The sequence below is a fragment of the Garra rufa genome, chromosome 21, assembly GCF_049309525.1.
Source record: "Garra rufa chromosome 21, GarRuf1.0, whole genome shotgun sequence".
Taxonomy (NCBI): Eukaryota; Metazoa; Chordata; class Actinopteri; order Cypriniformes; family Cyprinidae; genus Garra; species Garra rufa.
Genome location: NC_133381.1, coordinates 16,555,364 through 16,569,425, shown reverse-complemented (window position 1 = coordinate 16,569,425; position 14,062 = coordinate 16,555,364). Strand labels below are relative to the sequence as shown.

General features: G+C 35.6%; 1 protein-coding gene across 1 annotated transcript in view; it reads right to left on the bottom strand.

Moving 5' to 3' along the window:
* The window catches only part of pygb (phosphorylase, glycogen; brain), a 15,715-nt gene extending 2,721 nt beyond the window's left edge, over positions 1–12,994 (bottom strand). Inside the window, exons 1-19 of the mRNA XM_073826456.1 lie at positions 12,650–12,994; positions 10,479–10,580; positions 10,049–10,127; positions 9,859–9,962; positions 9,162–9,293; positions 8,116–8,227; positions 6,339–6,421; positions 5,753–5,896; positions 5,571–5,663; positions 4,724–4,870; positions 4,477–4,640; positions 2,944–3,058; positions 2,757–2,858; positions 2,504–2,651; positions 2,279–2,337; positions 1,600–1,741; positions 1,223–1,430; positions 993–1,127; positions 733–799 (exon numbers count right to left, since the gene is read on the bottom strand). Of these exons, the coding sequence (XP_073682557.1) occupies positions 733–799; positions 993–1,127; positions 1,223–1,430; positions 1,600–1,741; positions 2,279–2,337; positions 2,504–2,651; positions 2,757–2,858; positions 2,944–3,058; positions 4,477–4,640; positions 4,724–4,870; positions 5,571–5,663; positions 5,753–5,896; positions 6,339–6,421; positions 8,116–8,227; positions 9,162–9,293; positions 9,859–9,962; positions 10,049–10,127; positions 10,479–10,580; positions 12,650–12,892 (2,379 nt within the window). The 5' untranslated portion in view covers positions 12,893–12,994. The remainder of the gene's footprint in view (positions 1–732; positions 800–992; positions 1,128–1,222; positions 1,431–1,599; positions 1,742–2,278; positions 2,338–2,503; positions 2,652–2,756; positions 2,859–2,943; positions 3,059–4,476; positions 4,641–4,723; positions 4,871–5,570; positions 5,664–5,752; positions 5,897–6,338; positions 6,422–8,115; positions 8,228–9,161; positions 9,294–9,858; positions 9,963–10,048; positions 10,128–10,478; positions 10,581–12,649) is intronic.
* Between the last annotated feature and the right edge of the window lie 1,068 nt (positions 12,995–14,062).

Here is a 14,062-nt window from a genome sequence, read left to right as displayed (position 1 = left end):
GTACATGTGAACGAGATTATGGTTTATTAAGTTTTAAGTATGGATGTTTTTCTCACACAAATGCATCACTTCACTCCAATGTCTTTATTAACCCCCCAGAGCTGTGTAGAGTGCTTTTTATAATGGATGGATGCACTTTATTGGATCTCAACAGCCATTATAAAGCTTGGAAGAGCCAGGACATTTTTTAATATAACTCAGGTCTCAAAGAAGAAAGTCATATACTCCAAAGACGGCTTGAGGGTGGGTAAATCATGGGGTAATTTTCATTTTTGGGTGAACTATTTCTTTAAAAAAAAATATAACATATAATAAAATATAAATTTTAACAAAGCTTTAAAAAAAAGCTGCTATTGGAAAGTCCAAAGTCAGTCATACATACTATACATAACATCAGTTATACATCAGGTAAGAATTAACAGACGTATTAGTGCCCCCTTGTGTCAGTTATAAACATTTCCAAACATTTTTGTTCTCAAATATTTTAGTTGATTAATATATGATCAAAAACAGAAACTGTTAAATCTATATATAAAATAATTTTTGTTTTGTACATTTTTCATTATATATAATACTAATTATAGATTAGATCTTTAAAAATAAACAATTTAGCATTTAATGGAACATCTATTTTCATTTATCAAATATTACTACTGACACCCTGTGCTCAGTCACTGAAAACCCCATATTGCAAAACCACCAGTAGATAAATACCCAAACATCTCAACTCACCCTGTAGAGTTCATTAACTTTATCTTGGCAACTCATATATGCTTCATAGTCTGCAAACACCTTGAATCTGAGAGAGAAAAACAGAAGTCAGGCACAAAATTGAATCTGATCATTGTTACATAAAATAGCTGTACATTTAATAAACATCAATATATTCGTGTATAATTTCGATTTGCTTGTATAAGCCACACAAGTAAGTGCAAACTTTTTAAAAAGAAGGGAAATGGGTTGCATACAGACAACTGAACTCTGACACTCACCTGTCATGATTCATGAGCATGTTGACAACATCTTTGAAGAGTCCAGGCTCTTTGGGGCTGAAGAATCCAGTGCTGATCTGATCCATCACCTGCTTCAGTTCAGGTAGACGCTCATAATATTCCTTGGCATTGTATCTGCATCGCAAACAGAGTTGTTATTGTAGACTAAAACTAAAACGGTATTATCCGGGCTTATCCGGTTCACAGTATATTTATTCATTCTTTCTCACCCCTTTTTGTCCATGGCCTCCACGTCTTCCACCCTCATGCCAAAGATGAACAGGTTTTCCTCTCCAGCTTCTTCTGCCATCTCCACATTAGCACCATCCATGGTGCCGATGGTCAGAGCGCCGTTAAGCATGAACTTCATGTTTCCTGTACCGGAGGCTTCTGTACCTGCTGTGGAGATTTGCTCTGACAGGTCGGCAGCAGGGATCACTGAAGAATATAACATTCATTTAATACATTCAATCAAATACTGTACTAAATCTGCATAATCTATAATCCGTAAAAATAATCTGTTTATGAAGCACATTATCTAGAAAAAAAATCTAATATTTGAAATCTTTCAGGCTATACATTAACAGTTGTTTATGACTTTACTCACCCTTCTCAGCTAATGAGACTCTATAGTTCTCCAGGAAAATGACCTTGAGTCTGTCTCCCACCACAGGATCATGATTCACCACCTCCCCCACTGAGGTGATCAGTTTAATGATCATCTTTGCCATGTGATAACCTGGTGCTGCCTGCAGGAGGCAGTGTAAGACAACACAAAAAATGCCTTTTAGAACTTTTAAAGCAGTGGTTCTCAACTGTTTTGACTTGAAAGCCTCCCATTGTCCAGCACAATATTCAAAGGCCCCTCATATGGAAAACAAGCTTGTTTTCAAACTTTAACTTCAAATGTCAATATTGTCAATGCGTCGCAGTACTCTTGTGAACACACTTTGATTGACACAGAAGAGAAGACATTTTTAAATAAAGTCATAATTAATTTGTGTTCTGAAGATGAACGAAGGTCTTTTGGGTGAGTAATTAATGACAGAATTTTCATTTTTGGGTAAACTACCTCTTTAGTTTCGTTAAATTTAATAATAAAAATATATTCCCTGATTTCAGAGGTTTTAGGAATAGTTTCAATTAAATTTGATTCTTTTATTATATCTTAACTGCATACAATTTTAAGTCAATCTGTAGCCACCTTAGAAGTTTGCTGTCGCCAACTAGTGGTTTGAGAACATCAGCTTTAAAACAGGTCAAAGTACTAGAAAGAAAACCCATACCTTTCCACCAATCATTACTGTCCTGGGAACAAACTTCTTGTTTGGTTCTTTCTTTATCCCTAGAAAAAGATTTTTAAAAAAGTATATATACTATAATTAATATCTATATAAATATATTTGTGCAATATCTTTGGTCAGTTCCTCTGTCCAGAGACAGGTAGCGGTGTTCAGGCACTGATCAACCCAGTGTGAAAACATTCCCGTTTTTCTGTGTGTAATTCTTACTGTTGTATAAAGTGATGACATGCAGGCAGTTGAGCAGCTGTCTCTTGTACTCATGGATTCTTTTGACCTGAATGTCAAAGATGGACTCAGGATTTATCTTTACTTTGTACTCACTCTCCAGATAAGCAGCAAATTTCATCTTATTTTCCTAAAATAAAAAATAAAAAAATATATTTTTACATTTTGTAAAATACTCCAACAAAATACTAACAACAACAACAACAACAACATCATCATCATAATAAATGTAGACCTGTTTCACTTTGGCCACATCCCGAATGAACATTTCATCATCGACGAATTCCAACAGTTTTTTTAGCTGGAAAAGATCTGTCAGAAAGTCCTCACCAATTTTCTGAAAGAAAAACAAGCGTAATACAATGAGGCACAGAAAGAAAATGTGGGGGAAGAGCAAGAAAGAGCTACTCAGTTAAGGTCACCTCAGCAATAATGTCAGCCAAGCCAGGGTTGCAGAGCAGCAGCCAACGACGAGGTGTGATGCCATTTGTCTTGTTCTGAAACTTCTCTGGCTCTATATCACAGAAGTCCTTAAACCTTATCCACACACACAAAAAAAAGTAATTAAAATGTCCCCAAAGTTCTAAAATGTCTAATAGTCTAAAATGTCTGTTATCTAAGCAATATCAATGGGGGGAAAAATATGTCAACATATAACTGACTTAAAGGATTACTCCACTTCCAAAATAAAAATTCTGATCATTTACTCACCCCCATGTCATCCAAGATGTTTTTGTCTTTCTTAGCTCAATTGCAATGAAGGGTGATCGGCTTTTTCAGTAGTTGCCCCAAAACTCTGGAACAGTCTACCATTGCACATCATAGCTTCTACATCATTGGATGTTTTCAAATTGAGCTTATAGACATATTTTTACTCATCAGCATTTGGGTGATGTTGTGCATGTATTTTGAATAGTTAATTTGTGTTAAATTGTTGTGTTATGAATTTACATTTTAATTGTTCTTATGTTTGCTTTATCTTTTGCTGTTTATTTTTATTGTAAAGCCATTTGGATCAACTACGGTTGTGTTAAACTTGTGCTCTATAAATAAAATTTGACTTGAAATTACGTTTTTTGAGGAATAATGAGGATTTTTCTCCATATAGTGAACTTCAATGGTGCTCAACAGATTGAAGGTTAAAAATGCTGTTTCAGTGCAGCTTCAAGGGGTTCTACAAGATCCCAGCAGAGGAATAAGGCTCTTATCTAGCAAAATGATTAGTTATATTTTACAAAATAAATGTACAATTTATATACTTTTTAACCTGCGATGTACACTCCGGTTCAATATCTTATTTTCTCGTCCAAGTTCAAAATCGTCCTACATTGTGTTTTACCTTTTTTTGTAAAGGGTGTTTGACTCTCCTTGCACGTTCACTTTGTAAACACTTGATCGGTACTTCTGTAGTGATGTCGGAAGATTTTTTTTTTTTTTAAAGTGGAGGAGAAATTGAGATTGGAGTTTTTTAACAATTGTCTTGAACTGTCTTGAGTAGACATGCATTGCAGGGCTAGACAAGATGAGCATTTGTGGTTAAAAAGTGTATACATTTTTTTTTGTAGAAAATTACTGATTGTTTTGCTAGAAAGAGACCTTTATTTTTTGGCTGGGATTGAGTAGAGCCCTTTGAAGCTGCATTGAAACTGCACTGAAACCCTCAATCTGTTGAGCACCATTGAAGTCCACTATATGGAGAAAAACCCTGGAATGTTTTCCTAAAAAAATGTTAACTTAATTTCTTTGCCACTGAAAAAAAGAAAGACATTAACATCTTGGACAACATGGGGGGGGGGGGGGGGTGTTGAGTAAATTATCAGTGGAGTAATCCTTTAACTAGTATCTTTACATGGAACAAATTTTGAAACCAACATTGTGTTTTTTTTCTCCTTTTGAAAAAAAAAAATAGTGTAATTACAAATAATTTTGTATAATGACTGATGCACTCCACTTACACAGTGGTTTTGACAATGTCTGAGTGAATCCGTGCGACTCCATTAACAGCGTGTGAGCCGACTACGCAAAGGTGAGCCATGTTGATCCTCTTTGGATCGCCCTCCTCGACCAGGGACATTCTGCGCAAACGATCATGGTCACCCGGATACAGCTCAGCCACTCTCTATAACAGAGACTCAATCAGATAAACTGGTTCATTTAACAACATTTAGATGATTTTGAGTTAGAATATGTGCATATTCTCACATCGAGATGTCGCCTGTTGATCTCATAGACGATCTGCAGGTGTCGTGGCAGAAGTTTCTCAAACATGTAGACAGGCCAGCGCTCCAGAGCCTCAGGTAACACTGTGTGGTTTGTGTATGCACATGTCTTTGTGGTGATCTCCCATGCCTACACACACAATTTTTTTTTAAATTAAAATTAAAGTTACATAAAATAATTTTAAATCAATAAACAAAACACTAAGCCACCATTATTATACATTTGCTTTAATAATTAATGTGCTGGCTGGCTGTGCGAACAATACTTTTCTTTCCATCAGCATTACTTTTATCTATTACTCATGTCAGCATGACTAAGCAGAAAAATGCAGAATAACAAAACAGCCAAGGAATTAGTTTGCTTTTAATTTGTGCCATAACACCCCCATATCCACTCATTTTAGTAAATGCATGTCTATGAATATATTATTTATTAGTAAATATTATTTCATTATCTTAAAGGGATAGTTCACCCATCATCATTAACTACTCACCCTCATGTCATTCTAAACCTATAAGACCCGTTCATCTTCACAACACAAATTAAGATATTTTTGATGAAATCCGAGAGCTTTCTGACCCTGCATAGACAGCAACACAAGTACCACGTTTAAGGCCTAGAAAGGTTGTGTAGTTGTGTTGCTGTCTATGCAGGGTCAGAAAGCTCTCGGATTTCATCAAAAATATCTTAATTCGTGTTGTGAAGGTGAACAAAGGTCTTACAGGTTTGGAACAACATGAGTGTGATTAAGTAATAAAAGATTTTTTTTTATTGTTAGGCAAACTATTCCTTTAACACACAGCCTTGTTTGACAGCCTGAGCATCATACCTTTTCCCAGTCTAGCCGCTCTATATCCAGCAGGATCCTCATGAGTTCGGGAATCGCCAGAGCTGGATGAGTATCATTCAACTGGATTGCCACCTGAGAGAGTTGTTTTGAAAGCGTTATACTTTTTTGGAGGATATTGGTTGAATCAAACACAAATTGTGTTGAATGCATTTAATTCAAACCTTTTCAGGGAAGGCCTCAAAAGAGGTGCGCACGGGATCCCTGCAACCAAACTTTGAAGATTTAAAGCGTCTGATGATGTCCTGCAGAGTAGCAGCCACCACAAAGTACTCTTGCTTCAAACGGAGCTCCTTCCCTTCAAAAAACTAACACATGCACATACAAAGAAATTAGTTGATATTAAAATTCATAAACACTGAAAGCTTTACAAAGAGCAATATATTTCATTTCCCGTCCGTTTTTTTTCTCACCCAAGCATTAGTTTAGTAGCTGTGTGAATAACAACATACACAACTGTATCATGAAATATAGGCCATCTTTGTTGCTCAGGACTCCATATTACAGTTTAATACTTCCTCATTGCATTACACATATCTGTGGTACTGTTGCACAAGATAAGAGTTTTCAGCCTGCTTGTGCCAGCAATTGAAAACATATGTTGCATACCAGCATCTACATAGTCTAAATATACACACATGACTGTTTGTTCTGGCTCCCTGTTCTCTCTCTCTGCACATTCACTCCAACAGGCACACAGACAGACACCTCACCAAGTGTTTTGTAGTACTGAAAGTTGTGTGAACTTACATTGTCATTGGGGTACAGCACCCGGGAAATGTTCTCTGCCAGGTTTCGGTCCAGTACAGCCTGGATGTAATCTCCCACATTAACTACAATTAATAAAGAGCATTTCAAAATAATGCTGTAATTTAGAAATATCTTTATATTGTATTATAAGTCAGTGATATAACTTTTGTTTTCACATTAGTGGTCATAGACTGTGCCACTTTTCCCCCCCTAGGATTCTTTGATTAGAAAATTCAAAATAATACAAAATATAAATCTTTCTGTAAACTTACAAATGCATTAACTATCACTTTTGATTAATTTGATGCATCCTTACTGAATAAAACTATTAATTTCTTCTAAAAAAAAAAAGTGTCACTTACAACTAATACACTACCAGTCAAAAGTTTTTTTTGTTTTTTAAAGAATTTTCTCCTGCTCACCAAGCCTGCATTTATTTGATCCAAAACACAGCAAAAGCAGTAATATTGTGAAATATTTTTACTATTTACAATAACTGCTTTCTATTTTAATATAATTTAAAATGTCAGTGTCACATTATCTTTCAAAAATCATTCTAATATGCTGATTTGCTGTTCTAGAAACAGTTTTATTATTAATAATACTAATATTTAAAACAATTGAGTACATTTTTTTTAGATTATTTGATAAATAGAAAGATCAGAATTTATCTAAAATAAAAAGCTTTTGTAACATTATTCACTATACCATTTAAAAGCTTGGTGTCAGTATCTTTTTTGGGGATGAGGGGAAAAAATGATAGAAATAAATACTTTTTATTTAGCAAGGATGCTTTAAATGGATCAAAAGTGATTATAAAGACATTTATAATGTTTCAAAAGATTTCTATTTCAGATAAATGCTGTTTTAACTTTCTATTCTTCATCTATTCTTTTATAACTGTAAAAGCATGAAAAAAATCTATGCAGCTGGTTTCTGAAGGATCATGTGACTGAAGTAAAGATGCTAATAATTCAGCTTTGAAATCACATTTTAAAATATATTCAAATAGAAAACAGTTATTTTAAATAGTAAAAATATTTCACAATTTTAGTTTTCGCTGTACTTTAGATCAAATAAATGCAGGCTTGGTGAGCAGAAGAGACTTCTAAAACAAAACAAAAACAAACATTAAAAATCTTTCTGTTCAGAAACTTTTGACTGGTAGTGTACATTTATAGAGAACAGTCTACACATTTAGAAAATGTTTGTTAAAATTTAAAGAGTTATGTGTTTTATGTGAAAGTATAACTTCACTTTGACATAAAACCTTACGAGTGCTACAGGTCTATTATAGAATGAGACATTCAATGTAGAGGCCAGACAATCATGAAGGACCCTCTCAAAAGCAGGCGTATCTATGGGTAACGCTGGCCTGCTGCCAGCTGCTCTCCTGTTTCTGTGCTGCTGCAGCACTGCACTGGAGAACAACGCTATATTTAGTATTCTACACAGAAACCATTCTCCGAGGAAACAAGTTAAACTCAAGTAAGAAGGTAAGTTTAGACTAGATCGGTAACAGTAATATAATACACTATTTCAATGATACTAGGAAATTGCAAGCATACTTTATCATTTTAAACATAATACTGCAACAATCTCAGCTCGCACAGAAGCAGAAAATCCTCCACCCAAACAAGGACCAAGGCTTTTCACTTAGTTTCAGTAATACAGCCGAAATAGTACCAAATCAAAGATCTGACATACTGGACTAAGGACTGTCGAGAGTGTGTGTGTGGGTATAAACTCATGTGAGCTAATCATTGTGTGGACTCACATTCTTGCAGGTTGAAATCATTAGGAGCTTTGGCAGACCACAGTCTCATAGTATTCACAGTGTTGTTTTTATAACCAGGCACAGGAGTGTCATAGGGCATCGCAAGCACCACCTGCCAAAAAAAAAGACAGTGTAGATATATTTATTAAGTGATTTTAATTAAGCCAAATTAAAAAAAAAAAAAAAAAAAAAAGATACTATAACTGGTTTTGCTTCAGGGTCTAAATTTTATCCAGATTTTTTAATCAACCCAACGCAGAGCTAAAACTGTTTACAGTACAACAGTAAACAAAATGTCTTTTTAAAAATGAATATAATAATTATATTACCATGAACTGATGAACTCTGTCTAATGCAGCAATAAATGATTTTATTACTCACACTACCTTTGTCTTTCCCTTCTCTTTTATCATTTAAAAATGTATAAGCACATTGCTTTTGCCATCCTAACAATCCATGATTACACTACCAATCAAATGTTTGGGGTCAAAATGATTTTTTTTTAAAGAAATTAGTATTTTTATTTAGCAAGGATGCATTAAATTGATCAGAAGTGACAGTTAAGACATTTATCATGTTACAAAAGGTATCCATTTCTAATAAATGCTGCTCTTTTGACCTTCATAATAATAATTTTTTTAAAAATCTGTTTTCACGAAAGCATTAGGCAGCACTAATAATATTACTGTTTTTACAGTATTTTGATCAAATAAATGCAGCCTTGTTAAGCATAAAATACTTTTTTTTTTTTTTTACATTTAACAGCTAACAGTCCAACAGTTAACATTTAAACACACACACACACACACACACACACACACACACACACACACACACACACACACACACACACACACACACACACACACACACACACACACACACACACACACACACACACACACACACACACACACACACTGTGTGTGGTTGCATTTCATTATAATTTCATAATTCTTTTTCCTGCCATTCTGTCAGAGCTCAATAACTTTTGGCATCACATCCTATTAGTTTAGTGTCATTGCAATAGATCATGACTGACTGACCTGGGTGTCAACCCACTTTGGTCCCTCATGTGTATGCTCCACTCTGCCATAGAAATGCACAGGCAGCATGTACTCCGGACGGGCCTTCTCCCATGGGTTACCATAACGCAGCCAATCATCAGCTTCCTCAATCTAAAAATAAAGTCGTCCCAGAGTTAAATGGTCTTGATATAAAAAAAAAAAACATTGAAGCTTTTTGTCCTACTAACCAAAGAAAAGGCAAGAGTAAGTGTATATGTAACCCTGGACCACAAAACCAGTCTTAAGTAGCACGGGTGTATTTGCAGCAATAGCCAACAAAATTATTGCTTTTAATTTTATCATTTTATCATAATCGTTAGGATATTAAACAAGATCATGTTCCATGAAGATATTTTGTAAATTTCCTACCATAAATATCAAAACTTAATCTTTGATTAGTAATATGCATCGCTAAGAACTTCATTTGGACAACTTTAAAGGCGATTTTCTCAGTGTTTAGATTTTTTTACCCTCAGATTCCAGATAAAATAGTTCAATTTTTAAATAGTTGTATCTCAACTAAATATTGTCCTATCCTAACAAACCATACATTAATAGAAGGTTTATTTATTCAATACATTGATGTATAAATCCCAATCTCCAAAAATGGACCCTTATGACTGGTTTTGTGGTCCAGGGTCACATATCATAATTTTTTTTTTCAGTTTTGGTTTACCTGCCAGCCATTGGTGATCTTCTGATTGAAGATACCAAACTCATAACGAATGCCATATCCATATGCCGCCAAACCCAGAGACGCCAATGAGTCCAGGAAACAAGCTGAAAGAGAGGGCAAATGCCCATTATGATGGGGTCATGTACTCTACCACATGTAGTTTTTTTGTTTTGTTTTTTTAGTTTGGTACCTGCAAGACGCCCAAGCCCTCCATTTCCCAGTCCTGCATCCTCTTCAATCTCCTCCAGCTCTTCCAAATCGAGTCCAAGCTGAAGATCAACATGATCATGTCAAAAAAAAGCCTCTTATTATAAAAACATACATACACAACACAAAAGTTCCATAATGGGCAACAACCTTTGATTATGTAAACTGCGTACAGTTTAATGTTTCAGCAACACTGAGAAAAGGAAGAGTTTAGACAGTTTTGCAAGCCTGTAGTATTGGTGTACATCCCCTATGAGCTCTCTGTGGGTGAGCAGGGGAAAAAAACAACAGCTGTTTCTAAAGTTTCAGAATGTTTAAGTAATAGAGCAGCAATCCAGTTCTGCAATTAGGCCTGAGTAACAAATGCTCTACAAGAATATTATGTTTGCTGTGTCATAGTGATTGCACTTTACCTGGTAGATGGCCTCATCACAAGCATTCTGCAGCCCAAGATTTATCATGGTGTTCTGTAGAGTTCGGCCCATGTAGAACTCCAGAGACAGATAGTGGATGCGCTGCGATAGAAAACACAGAAATATTTGACTGCATGAGTGGTCAGAGACATCTAAACATATCATGTAGAATTGAACTGAAAAGAGAAGTAATAGTGTACTAATATATAGTTTTTAGATTTTCCAAAGCAACCACAAATGAATAAAAATTACATAAATACAAGTCAAACTCATACTCTGGTCATGTCTCTTCCAGGTTGCTCAAGTGCAACATGCTTAATTTGATCTCTTTGGCCTGGGACCAACTTTTCATAAGAGTCCATTCATGAGATGTCTGCAAAGGGAGGAGTTAACAGCCTGCTGAAGGTCTCAAATCCACACTGAACAACATTTGAATACCACAGTAATAATTAAATGCTTGCTTCACTTTAACATGTGGAGACGATGCTTAATGACGGCATACAATCGGTTTAAATAAAGTGACAGTGTTTTACTGTTTTTCCAAGGGTCTGAACATCAACAAGCCTAACGCCTGACAAGAGTGAAGTTCCTGGAAAAGCTTCACGAATTGGTGTGCTCGACCATATTAAGCTATCTGCTTCCATTTAGAGATATGCAGATATCTTACTGGCTCAAAGAACTGCTGAAATAAAACACAAATCTCTGGAAAGCAGTCGAGCTTTCTGAATTTTGGCTAGTGCTCAGAACATTGTCTCCAGAAGAGTGCCATTCTTTCACGACATGTCATCATTTGGCCATATTGGCGGCAATGAATGTAAACAACGCCCCTGAGCCGAACGAAACTTGCATATTTAGCTGATTATTGCTGCTGAAAATAGTCAGTCATTGTCATGTTTTGAGCTGTATTAATCCATCAGACCGGGAAAAAACATTTGGTGTACTATAGACTGCCAACAGTTATCACAAATCAAGGAGAAGAGTGCAAAAAACTGAGGAACAAAAGGCATTTGTGGTTAACTAAACTGAACCAGGATTTCTAAGGCAAGAATCCTGACAACATTCGTGTTTGTTCTTATCATTTCCAGTCAGGTAGGTGAAATATTAGACTAATACCTTAATTAATACTGCGTATATGTATTTTTAGCACCTATTAGTTTGTCAAAACTTTGCGCCCTTTCCTGCTTACTGAGTCCTTCTCTCTGTGACTTAGCAGCATCCACACATTTTTTTCTGTGGTTAAGACAGCATAAATTAACAGAACAATGTTTTCAGTAGTATATCAACCCTGCAGTCCATGCTATTGTATCTCCAATATGGCCGTGCATCCAGGTAACTGAAAAAACGATAACGCAAGTGCAAACCTTCTATAAATAAGTAAAATCCCAAAAGGCCTAAAGTATACTAAAAAAAAAATCCCACATAATCCTTCTTTAACTCAAAATATATGGTTATATTCATGTTTATCAACAAACAAGCAATATCAAGTTTTAAGGAAACATGAATACATAGTGCAAGCCACATAAGTGGAACCACAAAAGACCAGAAGAAAAAAAATCACTTTCAACTTGTTACTCTCAAAAAAAAACACACACACAAAAAAAAAAACACATCATCCAGGCCACCAGTGTCTATTAACAGCCACAAGTGATTTTGCATATGGACCATGTCAGTGCATTAGATGAGGCCTATTATCTTCTACTGGGTTTGACAGTATAGAGTAATCTGTACTTGCCTTAGCAAACAACATCAAGTGGTTGCAAAATACTTAGTTACTAATAACAGCCTGGTGTGACAAGGAACAGATCACACTTTGCACAGGAAGAACAAAGTAACAGCTGAGTCCATGTCAAGGATGGCCAAATGGATGTCAGTGCAGTTAACACAAACCTGAGGCCTTTAACTCTTCATAGAAGAGAGTGAAATTAATGAACGACTCACAGTACATGAGAGTATCTTCTCTATGAATATTCAGTAATGTTTACAATGCATTATGAATATGACTATGGCTTTTCATTTATTTCTATCTAATCACCATTTACTTATTAATTATGCATGTGTATACAAATGTAAATAATAATTCGATTTTACATTAATTTTATGTTCCACTCTACTGCATAAACATGCCCACTTCCTGACTGCCTGCTCAGGCAAGAGGAGGAAGAGATCCGTACCTTCGGGTCTTTCTCATAGTAATACTGCTGAGTGCGGATCCAGCGGCCCACCAAGTGATCCCGCACCGTGTGTGCCAGCGCGAAGTAATAATCCCGCGGGGTGGCCACATTGCGGTCCTTCACTAGGGTGAAGTGAAGATGCCTGTTGAAGCTCTTTTTGATTTCGACAACATCCCCAAGTCCAGCTATACCACGAACACTGATCTGCTTGCGCTTTTCATGGTCGGTTAATGGTTTGGACATGTTGACAACGAGTTAAAAAAGCAAAGAATTAAAGTTTGGACCCTTTTACTTGTTGTGCCCTGGTTAGTGCGGTGTGCAAGGACTTTACAAGCACTGTTCGCTTGGAGACACACCCCTATGTCAACTAAAGAAGAAAGTGGGCGGGGCTTTACAGAATGCCTGTTTATTGGCCAGTGCCGCTTTCGTAATTGCATTTTCATAGGATGCGTAAAATGTCAATCATCTCTGCAACGCTAACTAGCTACAGGTTTACAAATGTTCGTAGATTTATGATGAATCCTGTACCTGGAGTTGAACCGAAGTGAATCTAATTAGTTTTACTCACTGTATAAACAGTTTTGGCCAGCAACTATTTTAGCTCTAGTAAATATGACTTGTAAAGACTTGGCCATTTCCTTACGTTTCATAGGAGCCGAGTTTCCATTATTATAGTTAACGTTATACAAACTTTCTACTGATAGATACAATTCCGGACCGATTTAGAGCCAGAATATGTCCGTATATGGAACGAGCCTTCAAGCAACCAATAGAAAACATGTGGGAGGAGTCTGATTTAGAAGTGAAGGCTGAAAACTGCACGAATGTAGTATACATAGTTGACATAAACTGACAACATTAAAACAATTATTATAGAGTTATTTTATATTAGGCAAGGTGACCTTGAAAGGTGGCAATAAATGAAACATTTATAAACAATAACACTGCCGTGTTCTCAGGCAAAAGACAATGTGTTTTCATACTGTTTTCTATATGCAACGGCTTCCACTGCCACGCTTATATGGGCCATTTTACAGAATTGGTCCAAACTGCACATTTAAAAAGCATTTAGGTATTCAAATTTTAGATGTTTACTAAGATCATTGTATTATCTATTGAAACCCACAATCATATTTTAAATATTAGAAAGCTAAAAATATATAAATTCATTATTAACTGGGTACTTGCAATTGGGAGGTGGCTGTCCCAAACACTAATCCCTAAATTTCAACTTTTGAAAATATTTGCATTTAATTCCATTAGTGTTTTTTAAAATATCTTTTTTGATATTTTTTAAAGTAAAAAAATATATATATGACAAAAAAAAAAAAAGTGTCATGCATTTTCATGTCACTACCAAAACTGTATGTTTTAGTCCGCTGGCTGAGACTTATTTTAACTACACCCCTACAT